At 45.6% G+C, this 16,228-nt stretch overlaps 1 protein-coding gene across 1 annotated transcript in view; it reads right to left on the bottom strand.

The window, feature by feature from the left end:
• Positions 1–594: 594 nt before the first annotated feature.
• Positions 595–16,228, bottom strand: part of adam19b (ADAM metallopeptidase domain 19b) — a 157,285-nt gene continuing 141,651 nt past the window's right edge. Inside the window, exons 19-23 of the mRNA XM_078411234.1 lie at positions 16,078–16,225; positions 15,173–15,323; positions 11,118–11,438; positions 4,621–4,745; positions 595–1,758 (exon numbers count right to left, since the gene is read on the bottom strand). Coding sequence (XP_078267360.1) covers positions 1,743–1,758; positions 4,621–4,745; positions 11,118–11,438; positions 15,173–15,323; positions 16,078–16,225 — 761 coding nt within the window. The 3' untranslated portion in view covers positions 595–1,742. The remainder of the gene's footprint in view (positions 1,759–4,620; positions 4,746–11,117; positions 11,439–15,172; positions 15,324–16,077; positions 16,226–16,228) is intronic.

Raw genomic sequence — 16,228 nt, 5'->3', positions numbered from 1 at the left:
GATTTGTACCAGCATCTGCAGTTATTTTCTTACACTACCGTTTAAATTACATTGCTTCCCCTCAGTATTCCCATGAAAACATCAAGATCTTTAAATTTCATCTGCCACTCCATAAGTCTGTCCAGACTCCCCTTGGTCAATTAAGATCACAACCATGATTTGTGATAAATTTAAGATTTTGAAATCATATCCTGTACAGTAAAACTCCAATAATCTGCTATCTGATTGCTTGGAAATATCAACGATTTGGCATCTGGCTCAACAACACTCCCACCAACACACCGGTTCCCATTCTCTCTCCCAACACAGAGATCCCAGTTCCCAATCTCTCTCCCACACACAGGGGTCATAGTTCTCATGCTCCTTCCAACAACTGCGGCTCCAGATCTTAGTTCCCATTAGTTCCACAGCACCCTCCCACACTCCCTGGCCCGAGTTCCACTGCACCCTCTTACACACCAGGGCCCCAGTGCCCTGGCACCCTTGTAAACACATTATTTCCCTACACTCTGTTAAAACACTTGATTCACTTGAAAGTTTGCTATATTACTGCACTGTGTAACATCCAAACAAAAGTGAATTAAAGGTTGGTTGGTATATTCATGGAAATAACATCTAAATGTCCAGAAACCCTGTCAGTCTGGCAACACCAGAGTACTGAACATTCCTATTAATTAAGTTTTAGGGAACTAGGGAATGCTACCATTTGCTGTCCTTCCATTTGGCAAAAGAAACATATTATTCACAATTAATCTCTACTTTCTTCCACTGTTCATTTTTTGTCTTTGCTGCCCGAATCTCCCTGCAAATAGGCTTTCATTTTGCCAATTTCTACATGTCGTACTTTATCTTATGCTTTCTGCATTACCACATACACAACATCAAACACGCTACCTTCATCAATTTTCGGGTAATTCTTCAACAAACGCAAGTTAGTCAAACCTAAGTTTTGTTGAAGCATGCTGTTATTTTAATAACTCATAACATCCCACGTGTAAGTTACCTCTGTCACAGTTCAAAAACGTTTCCCCTTCTGCGGTTAAGATGCCTGGCTCATAGTGATTGGGCACTGCTCTCTGCTCTTTCTCAACATTTACAATCCACCCAACATTTTATGTTATGTTTTGAATCACCGGCGATGGTTGTACAGGATTGATTTCGTTCACAAGATGTGTGAAACAACACCAAAGGCAACAGTTCACATTTGATGCTGCAATTAGCCTTTGGTCGTAAATGGGGCAGGAAATTCACCGAAGGCTTCCCATGGTCACCGCTGGAGTGCAGCACAAGGTCGAATCAGCGAGGAATGGGTTCCAATTAACAACTTCCGAGCCTCATGATTCTCGGCCAATGTCGAAGAATAGCCACCCCAAGGCAAGGTATCAGAGACATCCAGCTGACATTTGGTGATGGAGAAATCAATGCTTTCTCCCCGTAAGGGGAAGACTGAATGACGAAATGTAAGTAAGTGGTCTTTCATACTCCTGGGAAATGTTCCCACAATTTCAATTCAGAAAAAAATGACTTGAGCTAGGTAGATCTGGGTTGTAATTTTGGCCATGCATGTTGCAAGAACGGCTCCCCTATATTTGCAGCTGCTTTGAACTGGAGGTCACATTCATTGTTCCGCTGGCATTGAAACCATGAGATCCCAAAGCAGCAGAGATAGGGATAGTGCAAGTGCTTCTTGAGGTGTTCCAGGAAGGTCTCTGCAAAAGCCAGACATTGCTTCTTGGCACAGGCTACAGATGGTCCCTTCTGCAAAACATGGGGTGAGAACACAGTTAATCTGGAGGTTGTCCATTTAGAACATTGAAACATAGGACAGAACAGCACGTGAATGGACCCTTTGGTCTACAATAATGTCAAGTTGAACCAACTCCATCGGCCTGCATGTGATCCGTGTCCCTCCATCCACTGCATATCCTTTTGCCTATCTAAAAGCCCCACAAATGCCAGCATCATCCACCTCCATCACCACACATTCCAGGCACCCAACGCTCTCGGTGTAAAAATACATGCCCCGCATATCTTCTTTAAACTTTGCCCCACTTAAAGCTATGTGTGCCTTCTATTCGTTGACATTTCCACCTGAGGAGAAATGTTCTGACTCTCTACCCTATCTATACCTCCCATAATTTTGCATACTTCTATCAGGTCTCCCCTCAACCTCTGACATTCCAGAGGAAACAATCCAAACTATAAGCGGAAACTGTAGAGTCAATGGCAGGACCATTAACAGCATTGATGTGCAGAGGGATTTTGGGGTCCACGTCAATAGCTCCCTGAAAGTGGCATCACAAGTAGAAAGCGTGATAAAGAAGGTGTATGGTATGCTTGCCTTCACCAGCCATAACATTGAGAATAAGAGTCAGGAAGTCATGTTGCTGCTTCAAGGGCGGCACGGTGGCGCAGCGGTAGAATTGCTGCCTTACAGCGAATGCAGCGCCGGAGACTCAGGTTCGATCCTGACTATGGGCGCCGTCTGTACGGAGTTTGTACGTTCTTCCCGTGACCTGCGTGGGTTTTCTCCGAGATCTTCGGTTTCCTCCCACACTCCAAAGACGTACAGGTATGTAGGTTAATTGACTGGGTAAATGTAAAAATTGTCCCTAGTGTGTGTAGGATAGTGTTAGTGTGCGGGGATCACTGGGCGGCGCGGACTCGGTGGGCCGAAGGGCCTGTTTCCGCACTGTATCTAAAATTAAAATCAAATCAAAATTCATAAAACTTAGTTTTGGCCATACTTGAAGTATTATGTGCAGTTGTGGTCGCTCCATTACAGGAAGAATGCAAAGCTTTGGAGGGTACAGAAGAGATTTATCAGAAAGCTGCCTGGTTTAGAAGGTATTAGTTCGGAAGAGAGGCTGGACAAACTTGAATTGTTTGTACTGGAGCGTCAGAGGTTGAGGGGAGATCTGATGGAAGTATATGGAATGGAATACTTTATTGTCACACGTGACGAGGCACAGTGAGATTCTTTGCTTGCATACCCAATGTACACAAATAGCGGCAATTATGAGAGGTATGGATGGTGTCAGGACCTTTTCCCTGGGGTGGAAATGTCACAAATTAAAGGGTTTATCTGTAATGTGAGGGGGGGGGAGTTTAAAGATGACGTGGTGGGCAAGTTGTTTTACACAGAGAGTGGTGAGTACCTGGAATGTGCTTCACGGGTGGTGGTGGAAGCAGATATGATTGCGGTGTTTAAGAGGCTTTCAGATATGCAGATGGATATGCAGGAAATGAAGGGATGTGAATCACGAGTGGGCAGAAGAGGTTAACTTGGTATCATTTTACATTCCTTCTCTCCCGAGATGCTGTCTGACCTGCTGAGTTACTCCAGCATTTTGTGAATAAATCGATTTGTACCAGCATCTGCAGTTATTTTCTTATATTAACTTGGTATCATGTTCGGCATGGACATTATGAGCTGAAGGGTCCGTTTCTGTGCTCCACTGATCCCTGTTCTATCACATTATGTCGTAGGATCTCAGAAGGCAGTGGAGGCCAATTCTCTGAATGCATTCAAGAGAGAGCCAGATAGAGCTCTTAAGGATAGCGGAGTCAGGGGGTATGGGGAGAAGGCAGATTGAGAATGATCAGCCATGATCACATTGAATGGTGGGGCTGGCTCGAGGGGCCGAATGGCCTACTCCTGCACCTATTGTCTATTGTTCTTGTGCATTTGCGTGATCTGTTCTACATTCCCATTTACCTTTTCTACATCTTCTTTACAACTGTACTGCCACCCACTATTACACATAGTCCCCTCGTCCAAACCATTGATATACATTGTGATCAGCTCTAACTTCTTTGAGACCCATAAAACTATGAGTACATATAATTAGGCCATTCAGCCTATCAAATCTACACCACCATTCAATCATGGCTGATCTATTTTTCCCTCTCAACACCATTCTCCCGCCTTGTCCCTTTAATGACCCCACCAGTCACATTCTCCCAACTCAAAAATGTTTATTACTATGTGTTTTATCCATATATTAACCAGGTATCAATCCATACCTGTGTATTGCTTCCAATACCATGTGCCCTAATTCTGCCTAATCACTTCTAAGGTGATGCCTTATCGAAATACTAAATGCACCACACTCATAGGTTTTCCCTGACCTATTCTGCTGGTTACATACAATCTCAAAAACCTCACTTTGCCCCATTCATAAATCATCAACTCTGCTTTCTAATTCCCCATTACCACTTAATAATGGACTCCACATGTTTAGTTGCGATTAGTTTAGGTTAGGGAAACAGGCCCTTTGAACCACCGAGTCCACACCGACCCAGCGATCCCCACGCATTAATACTATCCTACACGAGAGATCATGTAAACATTTTTACCAATTAACCTACAAACCTGTACGTCTTTGGAGTGTCGGATGAAACCGAAGTGCCAAGCACAAACCCATGTGGTCACGGGGAGAACGTGCAAACTCCGTTCAGACAAACAACCATGGGCCAGGATGGAAGCTGGGCCTCTGGTGCTGTACGTGCTGTGAGGCAGCAACTCTACCGCTCTGCCACCCTGCCGCCCATCTTCTTATTGCCTCCTCTTTTCCTGAGCTCCACTTGGCATACAGCAAAAGGCTCAGCTCTACTTACCTGAATGGGCCCGATTTGGAACCAACTCTGTTCTCCTGTAGTTTGCCTCTACTGGGTGGCAACAATGGCTTCCTATTCATCTGGACACTAAGACTATGGCTCAGCTCTGCCTGCCTTTGTAAAACCTGTAACCCAAACACAGTCATGTTATTAGTTTGAACATTTTTTTCATAATTAATGAATAGTACATTTGTTACAATTTTGTCTGCTTACGAGTTTCGGGAATAAGTTCTGTGTATTCATCTACTCCATAAAAGTACAATTTTTCCGCATCAGCTCCTTTTCACAGAAGCTCCTTTTCATCATTCTAAGTAGAGATTGTTGAGAATGGGAATGGTATTTTTTTTCCTCTACACTCACCAGCAAGGCAGCTTATTAACAATACAACGGACAGGAGCATTAAACCCTCCTGACATTGACCTCAAGGATTTAATTGGGGTATCATGAATTAGTGAACGAAGCTGACCACCATCTCTATGTCAAGTGGGCACCGATGCGAAGGTGAAGGAAATTCATCGTAGCTCTAATGACTCACCAATTTTTATAGATGCACTCTAGATACCACCCTATCAGGATGCATCACAACATGGTTTGGCAAATGCTCTACCCAAGACTGTAAGAAATTGCAGAGAGTTGTGGATGCTGCCAGCCCATTACACAAAGCAACCTCCCCCCATCGACACTTCACACTGCCTCAATGAAGCAGCAAGATAATGAAAGACACCCGAACTAACACTAACTATTGAACCCATTCCTTCTCTCCTGAGATGCTGCCTGACCTGCTGAGTTACTCCAGCATTTTGTGAATAAATACCTTCGATTTGTACCAGCATCTGCAGTTATTTTCTTATACTAACTATTGAACTTGTGCATGACTTGATTGTAGTTTAGTTTAGTTTTAGTTTAGAGATACAGAGTGGAAACAGGCCCTTCGGCCCACCGAGTTCGTGCCGACCAGCGATCCCCGCACACTAGCACTATCCTACACACACTAGGGACAATTTATGTTTATACCAAGCCAATTAACTTGTAATTGTCTTTGAGGTATGGGAGGAAACCGAAGATCTCTGGAAAAACCCACGCAGGTCACGGGGAGAACGAACAAACTCCATACAGACAGCACCCGTAGTCAGGATCGAACCCGGGTCTGTGGCACTGTAAGGCAGTAGCACTACTGCTACGCCACCATGATGCCCATGTATGTACTCGTACATGGTATAATTTGAATGGAAAGCACACCAAATAATGTTTTTCACTGTGTCTCCATAGAAATGACAAAAATAAACAATAAAATCTAAATTATCCTCTTAATCTATGACCACTGATCCTAAAAGCTTTAATTTTGAGGTGATGGTGGGAAAAAATGTCAGAGTCACAGAGCACAGAAACATGCCTTTTGGCCCACTGTGTCCATGCCAACCAAGATGCCCCATCTAAACTTGTCCCATGTATTTATGGGCCATATCCCTCTAACGTGGGATCACACGTGATCTGGGTGTCCTAGTGCATCAGCCACTGAAAGGAAGCATGCAGGTACAGCAGGCAGTGAAGAAAGCCAATGGAATGTTGGCCTTCATAACAAGAGGAGTTGAGTATAGGAGCAAAGAGGTCCTTCTGCAGTTGTACAGGGCCCTGGTGAGACCGCACCTGGAGTACTGTGTGCAGTTTTAGTCTCCAAATTTGAGGAAGGATATTCTTGCTATTGATGGCGTGCAGCATAGGTTTACTAGGTTAATTCCCGGAATGGCGGGACTGTCATATGTTGAAAGACTGGAGCGACTAGGCTTGTATACACTGGAATTTAGAAGGATGAGAGGGGATCTTATCGAAACGTATAAGATTATTAAGGGGTTGGACACATTAGAGGCAGGAAACATGTTCCCAATGTTGGGGGAGTTCAGAACCAGGGGCCACAGTTTAAGAATAAGGGGTAGGCCATTTAGAACTGAGATGAGGAAAAACATTTTCAGTCAGAGAGTTGTGAATCTGTGGAATTCTCTGCCTCAGAAGGCAGTGGAGGCCAATTCTCTGAATGCATTCAAGTAAGAGCTAGATAGAGCTCTTAAGGATAGCGGAGTCAGGGCGTATAGGGAGAAGGCAGGAACGGGGTACTGATTGTGAATGATCAGCCATGATCACATTGAATGGCGGTGCTGGCTCGAAGGGCCGAATGGCCTACTCCTGCACCTATTGCCTATTGTCTATAAACCTTTCCTATCCATGTACTTTCCAAGTGCATTTTAAACGTTGTTTAATGGGCTTAATTGTTTTTCGTGATTGCCGATTTGTGAGTTCAACTTGTCATTGTGTTTGTTCTATTGAAGCATAAATGTGTGTCAGTCCAAATATTGTTGGAACAGCAAACCAGATCCAGGACAGGAAAGCAGATGATTATGCTTGGGGGACACAGTGAGACAGCCAGTAGGGCTGCTACCTCACACCTACAGCAACTCAGGATCAATCCCGACGTCTGGTGCTGCTGGTGTGGAGTTTGCACAACCTCCCTCTGCCCACATGGTTTTCCCGCGGAATCCAGAATCCTCCCACATCCCGGAAACATGCAGGTTTGTAGGTTAATTGGCCTCTGTAAATTGTCCATACTGGCCCTGGTGTGAAGGAGGGGTTTAGGCAGGTGGGGTGAGGAAAATTGATGGAAATATATTACAGGGAAGATTGGGGTGAGGAATTATTGGGATTGCTCTGTGAACCAGTATAAACTTGATGGGCTAAAATAGCCTCTCTCCCCCCCCCCCCCCCCCCCCCGATTGCCAAACAATTTAACTCCCCCTCCCATTCCCACCTGACCTTTCTGTCCTGAGCCCCCTCCATTGTCAGAGTGAGGCCAAATGCAAATTTGAGAAACATCACATGGTATGGAAGAAGGCAGGAACGGGGTACTGATTGAGAATGATCAGCCATGATCGCATTGAATGGCGGTGCTGGCTCGAGGGGCCAAATGGCCTACTCCTGCACCTATTGTCTATTGTCTGTAACTCGTTTTCACCTAGCCCACAGCCAACAATGGCCTGTTTCCTTTATCATCATTACTTTTTTGCATTTCGCTTTGGCAGTTTACACCCCAGCGGTATGAATATTGATTTCTCTGACCTCAAGTAATCCTTGCAACCCCTCTCTCTCCGTCCCAAGCAAAGAGGTCCTTCTGCAGTTGTACAGGGCCCTAGTGAGACCGCACCTGGAGTACTGTGTGCAGTTTTGGACTCCAAATTTGAGGAAGGATACTCTTGCTGTTGATGGCGTAGGTTTACTAGGTTAATTCCCGGAATGGCGGGACTGTCGTATGTTGAAAGACTGGAGCGACTACGCTTATATACACTGGAATTTAGAAGGATGCGAGGGGATCTTATCGAAACATATAAGATTATTAAGAGGTTGGACACGTTAGGGGAGTCCAGAACCAGGGGCCACAGTTTAAGAATAAGGGGTAGGCCATTTAGAATAGAGATGAGGAAAAACCTTTTCAGTCAGAGAGTTGTAATTCTGTGGAATTCACTGATTTACCTCTCTATTACCATAGTCTGGCCTATTGGGCACATGCCACAACCCTGGTATTGGCAACATATAACACAGACAAATAGGTATAATCCCATTCCAACTGCCACAGTCTGAAGAAGAGTTCCAACCCGAAAGGTTAGTCTGAAGATGTGTCCCGGCCTGAAACATCACCTATCCAAGTTCTCCAGAGACGCTGTCTGATCCAGTGGGTCACTCCAGCACTCTGTGTATTTTTTGGGTAAACCAGGATCTGCAGTTCCTTGTCTCTGTCACATTAACATTCTTGGTCTCACTCCATCAGAGATACATATTCACAAAATGCTGGAATAACTCAGCAGGTCAGGCAGCATCTCAGGAGAGAAGGAATGGGTGATGTTTCGGGTCGGTCTCCCATTCCTTCTCTCCTGAGATGCTGCCTGACCTGCTGAGTTACTCCAGCATTTTGTGAATAAATACCTTCGATTTGTACCAGCATCTCCAGTTATTTTCTTACACCATCAGAGATACAGGTAGTTCTGCTACAAAATGCTTCCATATTGCAAATTGGATGTAGCATGATTGATGAATTAAGTAGGTTGAAATGCTATAATGCAATTTCAATCGGGAACTGGAAAACCATTTAAAAGTCACTTTGGGTAATGGCAACAAGAAAAAATAGCTGTTTTGCAAAAAGTCAGGTTCTTCCCCTCAGTAATCAGACACCATTGTCACTAAAGAAAAGAGTCTTAACAATGGGTGACCATGGAAATTGAAAACCAATCACTTCTATTGACATTTGTAAGAAAATATTCCACTAACCAACATAACATTCAGCCTTCAGTATTTTTAACTTGCAGTAACAAAAGTAAATATATCGCTGTTAAAAATAACCTTTGTTTTTGAAAATCCCGCTGGAGAAGAAAAGTTTGGTATTGGGAGTCTGAAATTATTTGGCCCCAACTTTCCTTTCCCTATTCACTATAATTGTTAACTCTCTTTATCTTTCACAGATCATCCCTGACCTGCTAAGGGAGGGTTCCAACATTTTTCTGTTGTTATTCCATTCTCTTACAAAACCCAAATTAGGCCCCACAACTAAACAGTCCATGAGGTTTGTGTCTGGGATGTTTGCTGTCAACGATATCTTCCAATGTCCTCATCTGTCTTTCAGGTCAATACTCAAGATTACTGGCTGTGAAGCCAGCTTCTAAACTCACCTCTGTCCTTATTTGGACTTTGAGTGAAAGTAAAAACAATAGACAACAGACAATAGGTGCAGGAGTAGGCCATTCGGCCCTTCGAGCCTGCACCGCCATTCACCGTGATCATGGCTGATCAAGCACAATCAGTACCCCGTTCCTGCCTTCTCCCCATATCCCCTGACTCTGCTATCATCCGCTATCAGTCTGAAGAAGGGTCTCGACCCGAGACGTCACCCATTCCTTCTCTCCTGAGATGCTGCCTGACCTGCTGAGTTACTCCAGCATTTTGTGAAATAAATACCTCCGCTATCATTAAGAGCTCTATCTAACTCTCTCTTGAAAGCATCCAAAGAATTGGCCTCCACTGCCTTCTGAGGCAGAGAATTCCACAGCTTCACAACTCTCTGAGTGAAAAAGTTCTTCCTCATCTACGTTCTAAATGGCCTACCCCATATTCTTAAACTGTGGCCCCTGGTTCTGGACACCCCCAACATCAGGAACATGTTTCCTGCCTCTAGTGTGTCTAATCCCTTGATAATGTTATATGTTTCAATAAGATCCCCTCTCATCCTTCGAAACTCCAGAGTATACAAGCCCAGTCGCTCCAGTCTTTCAACATACGACAGTCCCGCTATTCCGGGAATTAACCTCCTGAACTTTTCAGCAAAAAAAGTATGCCCGCCAAATGTGCATACGCGTAGCGAGCACCACTTCCTCAGCTGCATCAAACCATTATGCTCTTCATACCTTCCTACAATTCAGCTGCATCCCAGCTGACCAACACCAATCCCATGCCCAACAAAACCTTGAATCATGTAGGTCATCTAGCCCCTCATACATGGTCTGTCCTCATAGTGTAACCCCTCCAACCACAGTATCAACATAAATGGCCATTTGTTACATTTGTCCTCCTACTGTCCACTGTCATTGTCCAAGTTATGTACTGATCTTGCTGTGGGGCAGATGCGCATTAACCTGGAAAACGTTGAGAAGATTTATGAGAATGTTGCCAGGACCTGAGGCTCCCAGCTGTGTGGAGAAGTTGGGCAGGCTGGGACTTCATTCCTTGGATCACAGAAAGCTGAGGGATGACTTTATGGAAGTGAATACAATCATGAGGGGAATAGAAAGATTATGGGCACTCACATTTTTCCCCAGGGTAATGGAATCAAGAACGAGAGAACTTAGGTTTAAGCTAAGTGGGAAAAGGATTAATAGGAACCTGAAGGGCAACATTTTAACAAAGTGGGTGCATGGAATGGGTTTCAGAAGAACCAGTTGTGGCAGGTGCGATAACAGAATTTAAAAAGACATTTGGATACGTAAGAGAGATATTGGCCAAATGCAGGCAAATTGGACCAGCTTAGATGGCAGCTTGGTCAGCATGGGCCTGTTGGGCCAAATGGCCATTTTGTGTGCTCTCCTGTCCATACATATTCAGTTTATTTAAGGCTTAAGTATGTTGGTAGTAAATGGCTTAGTGAAAAAGAGAGTTTGAGTGATGCCTTCTTTCACAATGTGTAGGAAAGAAAACCGCAGGTGCTGGTTTAAATCAAAGGTAGACACAAAATGCTGGAGTAATTCAGCGGGTCAGGCAGCATCTCTGGAGAGAAGGAATGGGTGACATTTTCGGGTCGAGACCCTTCAGACTTCAGACCCGAAATGTCACCCATTCCTTCTCTCCAGAGATGCTGCCTGACCTGCTGAGTTACTCCAGCACTTTGTGTCTACCCTCTTTCACAATGTGCTCTTTAGTTTGATCCCCCCCCCAAGAATACTGACGGAAAGCTCCTGGCTGTGTACCTTTGGAGTCCGAGGGGGTGGGTCTGCTGGCAGAGGTTTGTTTGGAGGAGTTTGTTTTGAAAACTTAACGTTAACATCCTTTACAGTTATTGACATCTGCAATCCTGGTATTCGAGGGATCGGCACGTTGCTGCCCTGCGGGTTGCGGCTGGGTGGGGAGGTAGAACTGTGAGCGGGTAAGTCCGGGCGCGGCGGTCCCTGCGGGTTCTGGCTGGGTGGAGAGGTAGACCGGCGAATGGGTAAGTCCGGGCGCGGAGGCCGCTGAACAGAGTGAGGTAATCGTGGTTTCGGAGGCACTGCAGGACTTTGTGGCTGTCCAGTCTGCAAAGGAAACAAATAATTGAATATTCTTGGTTAGTTTAATTTAGAGACACAGCGCGGAAACAGGCCCTTCGGCCCACCGAGTCCATACTGACCGACCAATGATCACCTGTAGGTAGACACAAAAAGCTGGAGTAACTCAGCGGGACAGGCAGCATCTCTGGAGAGAAGGAATGGGTGACGTTTTGGGTCGAGACCCTTCTTCAGACTGATTTTCTTTCCCAATGATCACCTGTACACCAGTTCTATCCTACACACTAGGGGCAATTTACAAAGCCAATTAACTTTCTAACTTGCACGTCTTTGGAATGTGGGAGGAAACCGGAGCACTCCAAGAAAACTCACGCAGTCATCGGGAGAATGTACAAACACTGTACAGACAGCACTCAGGGTCAGGATCGAACCCGGGTCTCCAGCACTGTAAGGCAGCAGCTCTACCGCTACTGTGCCATTGATAGTGACCTTTGTTTTCTTCTTTCCAATGCTCTTCCCCCACCAATTACCCAACAGATTCACTCATTACCTACTCCAACAAGCACACTCACATGCACCCACCCACCCTCCCTCCCTCCCTCCCTCCCTCCCTCCCTCCCTCCCTCCCTCCCTCCCTCCCTCCCTCCCTCCCTCCCTCCCTCCCTCCCTCCCTCCCTCCCTCCCTCCCTCCCTCCCTCCCCCCCTCCCTCCCCCCCTCTCTCTCCCCCCTCTCTCCCCCTCCCCTCTCTCCCCCCCTCTCCCTCTCTCTCTCCCCCCCCTCTCCCTCTCTCTCCCCCCCCTCTCCCTCTCTCTCCCCCCCTCTCCCTCTCTCTCACCCCCCCCTCTCTCCCCCCCTCTCCCTCTCTCTCTCCCCCCCCTCTCCCTCTCTCTCCCCCCCCCCTCTCCCTCTCTCTCCCCCCCTCTCTCCCTCACTCTCTCTCTCTCCCAGCTAGCTATAGAGAAGGTGTAGGATAGAATTGGTGAATTCCTTTGGCAACAGCTCTGCCCAAATATTGGTTCTCGAAGAGTGAATGAACAAAGCAAGGTTGAAAATCGGGCCTCATAGAAGATGTCGGACGTGAGTGCATAAGAAGGGAATGTGAGAGTTTGTAAATATCTCTTTATTCTTCACAGAGGAAGGTGATGAGTATATTAGGATGGAAAGATTATCGTGTAAGAGTTATCATACAATTTGCAATGGTGCCAAGAAGTAATCTGACTGTGAAAGCCAGGAGCCCAATGTGTTTATATTCAACAAAACACAAGGCGCTGGAGGAACTCAGCAGGTCAAGCAGCATCTGTGGAGGGAATGGGTGGGTGATGCTTCCGGTCCAGACCCTTCTTCAGACTGATTGTAGTAGGGGGGGAGAAAGCTGGAAAAGGGAGGGGAGGGCAAAACAAAGCCTGGCAAGTGATAGGTGGATACAGGTGAGTGGGGTTGACGAGCAGATGGTGGAGTAAGTGGAGTAGATGGACGGAGGGGTGTAGGTGGACGATGACGAGGGTGGGAGAGGGGGAAGCGGGGCGGAGGAGTGGAGTAAAGGGTGCACACCAGTATGGGGGATCACTGGAAAGAGAGAGGGGGGTATAGTATTTAACATTGGAGGGTTCGACACTCATACCATTTGGTTGTTTATATATCATTGGGTTATTATGGGAAGAAATAGTGATGGCTTCAACTACTGTTTACAGCCTTTGTATGGAAAGGAGAGTCATCTACCTGGATCTGGATCACCACCTGAAAGAAATTTGGAATTAGATAGAAAATTACAGGTGAGAGTGTTTCACTATAGTTATTGTTAGATTAAGCCTATTAAATAGGGAATGGAAGTCTAGGGCAAGTTAAGCAGAGTCGATCAACAAATATCTCCAAGGCAGGCTGTGCCTGATCTGAAGAAGGGTCCAGACCCGAAACACTACCTATTCCTTCTCTCCAGAGATGCTGTCTGACCCGCTGAGTTACTCCAACTTTTTGTGCCTATCTTCGGTTTAAACCATCATCTGCAGTTCCTTCCTGCATATTATTGAAACCTTTGCAGGAACGGGAAAGATGGCAACTGGAAAGTAATAACATGGGTTATATGGAGTCAATGCTGTGGTAAAAGCCAGCTTCTTCCAGCTTCGCACCATAGCTAAAATCAAACCTTTCCTCCAATTTGACGACATTGAAAAAAATTATCCACACATTCATTTCCTCACGCCTAGACTACTGCAACTCCCTATACACTGGGATCAGCCAATCATCCCTGTCCCGCCTGCAATTGGTCCAAAACGCCCCAGCGAGACTCCTGACGGGTACCCGTAAAAGGGTCCACATCACCCCGATTCTGTCCTCTCTCCACTGGCTCCCAGTACAGTACACAATCAACTTCAAGCTCCTCCTATTCACATACAAAGCCCTAAACAGGCTTGCCCCCCCCCCCCCCACCATATCAAAAATCTTCTAACCCACCACTCTATCTCCAGGTCCCTCAGGTCGGCCGACTTGGGGCTACTCACTATCCCGCGGTCTAGGCTTAAGCTCAGGGGTGACCGCGCTTTTGCGGTTGCAGCTCCTAGACTGTGGAACAGCATCCCTCTCCCCATCAGAACTGCCCCCTCCATCGACTCCTTTAAGTCCAGGCTCAAAACCTATTTCTACTCCCTTGCGTTTGAGGCCCTCTGAGGGGGCACTGTGAACTGTTTATGTATGTGCTGTTATGTTTGTGTGCTATTGTATGTTCGTTCTTAGTACCTGAACTGATGTACAGCACTTTGGTCAACATGGGTTGTTTTTAAATGTGCTATACAAATAAAATTGACTTGACTTTCAAAAGAGCATTTTATAGAAGTCTATTTGGCAAAGAAACGGGTGAAATTAAAACTGTACTAGAAAATGTATCCCAGTCAGTACTGTTTCAGCATAGTATAGCCACAACTGTGATGGTATAACCATGGAACTGAATTTCAGCAGCAGTGCACAATGTACTGATGGGGCAACATATCACATATAGCACTGCCAAAAGAGAACTAATTTTTGGGCAAATGTTCTCTGACTTCCAGAGCCAGTCTCTGGAGGTTCTGGTGTGTCTTCATGCAAACATTGCCGCTGAAAGAATCCCATATTCACAAAACACATCTCCTGGCAGTTCAATAGACAATAGGTGCAGGAGGAGGCCATTCGGCCCTTCGAGCCAGCACCGCCATTCAATGTGATCATTCCACAGATTCACAACTCTCTGACTGAAAAGGTTTTTCCTTATCTCAGTTCTAAATGGCCTACCCCTTATTCTTAAACTGTGGTCCCTTGTTCTGGACTCCCCCAACATTGGGAACATGTTTCCTGCCTCTAACGTGTCCAACCCCTTAATAATCTTATACGTTTCGATAAGATCTCCTCTCATCCTTCTAAATTCCAGTGTATACAAGCCTAGTCGCTCCAGTCTTTCAACACATGACAGTCTCGCCATTCCGGGAATTAACATAGTAAACCTACGCTGCACGCCCTCCAGTGTGGACTCATCTAGTGCGTCAGGAGTAACAGTTAGGGTCGAGCATGCAGCCACTCAATCCAAATTGGTGATTGAATCAAGGGTCTCTAGGCTTGGAACAATGAGTTGTTTCAATAAACTCATCCCCCCCCCACCCCATCTTGCACTCCTTCCCCTCAAGACCAGTCTACCCCTCCCCCTCAACAACACCCTACCAACCTCCCTCTGAAATGATTTTTACCTCTAAACATCCTGTTATCTTTAAACATTACATTTTTCTCTCAATGTTACCTTTGTATCTTTGTTTCTGATTTGGAAGGTTGGGTTTGAATGGCCGTTGTTGATTTTTTGATCTGTATTATCAGCGTTGGATAAAGAAATCGCGCTGCTCACATTCTTCCTCACATATCGTTCGTAATCCTTCAGCATGCCAGGTAGTCCACTGCAGACGATACAATGAAAATCCCGTGAGGACCATTTCAAGTCTTTTTCTTGATATTCGTCCGACATTTTGTTTCAACGTGAGTGTACACATATTGGCAATCTGTACCTTTTTCCCATTCTTTATGCGATACAACAAACAGTACAGGCAACAATCTGGAGAACATAACTCATAAAATATTAAGTGTAGTAAGGAACTGCTGATGCTGGTTTAAACAGAAGATAGACACAAAAAGCTGGAGTAACTCAGCGGGACAGGCAGCATCTCTGGGGAAAAGGAATAGGTGACGTTTCAGATCGAGTTCCAGTTTGAAGAAGGGTCTCGTCCCGAAAGCGCCTATTTCTTTTCCCTCGAGATGCTGTCTGACCTGCTGAGTTACTCCAGCTTTTTGTGTCTTATCTTAATAAAATATTAAGTATGAGAAAATAACTGCAGATCCTGGTACAAATCGAAGGTATTTATTCACAAAATGCTGGAGTAACTCAGCAGGTCAGGCAGCATCTCAGGAGAGAGAAATGGGTGATGTTTCGGGTCGAGACCCTTCTTCAGACTGAAGACTGAACTGAGTCTGAAGAAGGGTCTCGACCCGAAATGTCACCCATTCCTTCTCTCCTGAGATGCTGCCTGGCCTGCTGAGTTACTCCAGCATTTTGTGAATAAATACCTTCTGAGGAAAGGTGGTCATCACACGGAGGCTGGGAAGATGCTAAATTTCCAAAAGTGCAAGATAAGTTAAAAATGAAACTCTAGTTACCAGAATTGTTTGGCATCGGGCCTTGGGTTCCTGATGCCACTGGGACAGTAGTTGCATTCCCTCCGATAACAGTAATACAAAATGACTCCAATGCCACACAGCAACAAGATCACCAGCACCACGATTCCTGCTGCAACCAGGCTATTATCTG

Source organism: Rhinoraja longicauda, chromosome 14 (genome assembly GCF_053455715.1).
Source record: "Rhinoraja longicauda isolate Sanriku21f chromosome 14, sRhiLon1.1, whole genome shotgun sequence".
Lineage (NCBI taxonomy): Eukaryota > Metazoa > Chordata > Chondrichthyes > Rajiformes > Arhynchobatidae > Rhinoraja > Rhinoraja longicauda.
Note: the sequence above shows the minus strand (reverse complement) of the source record. Positions and strands in the feature narration are given on the sequence as shown.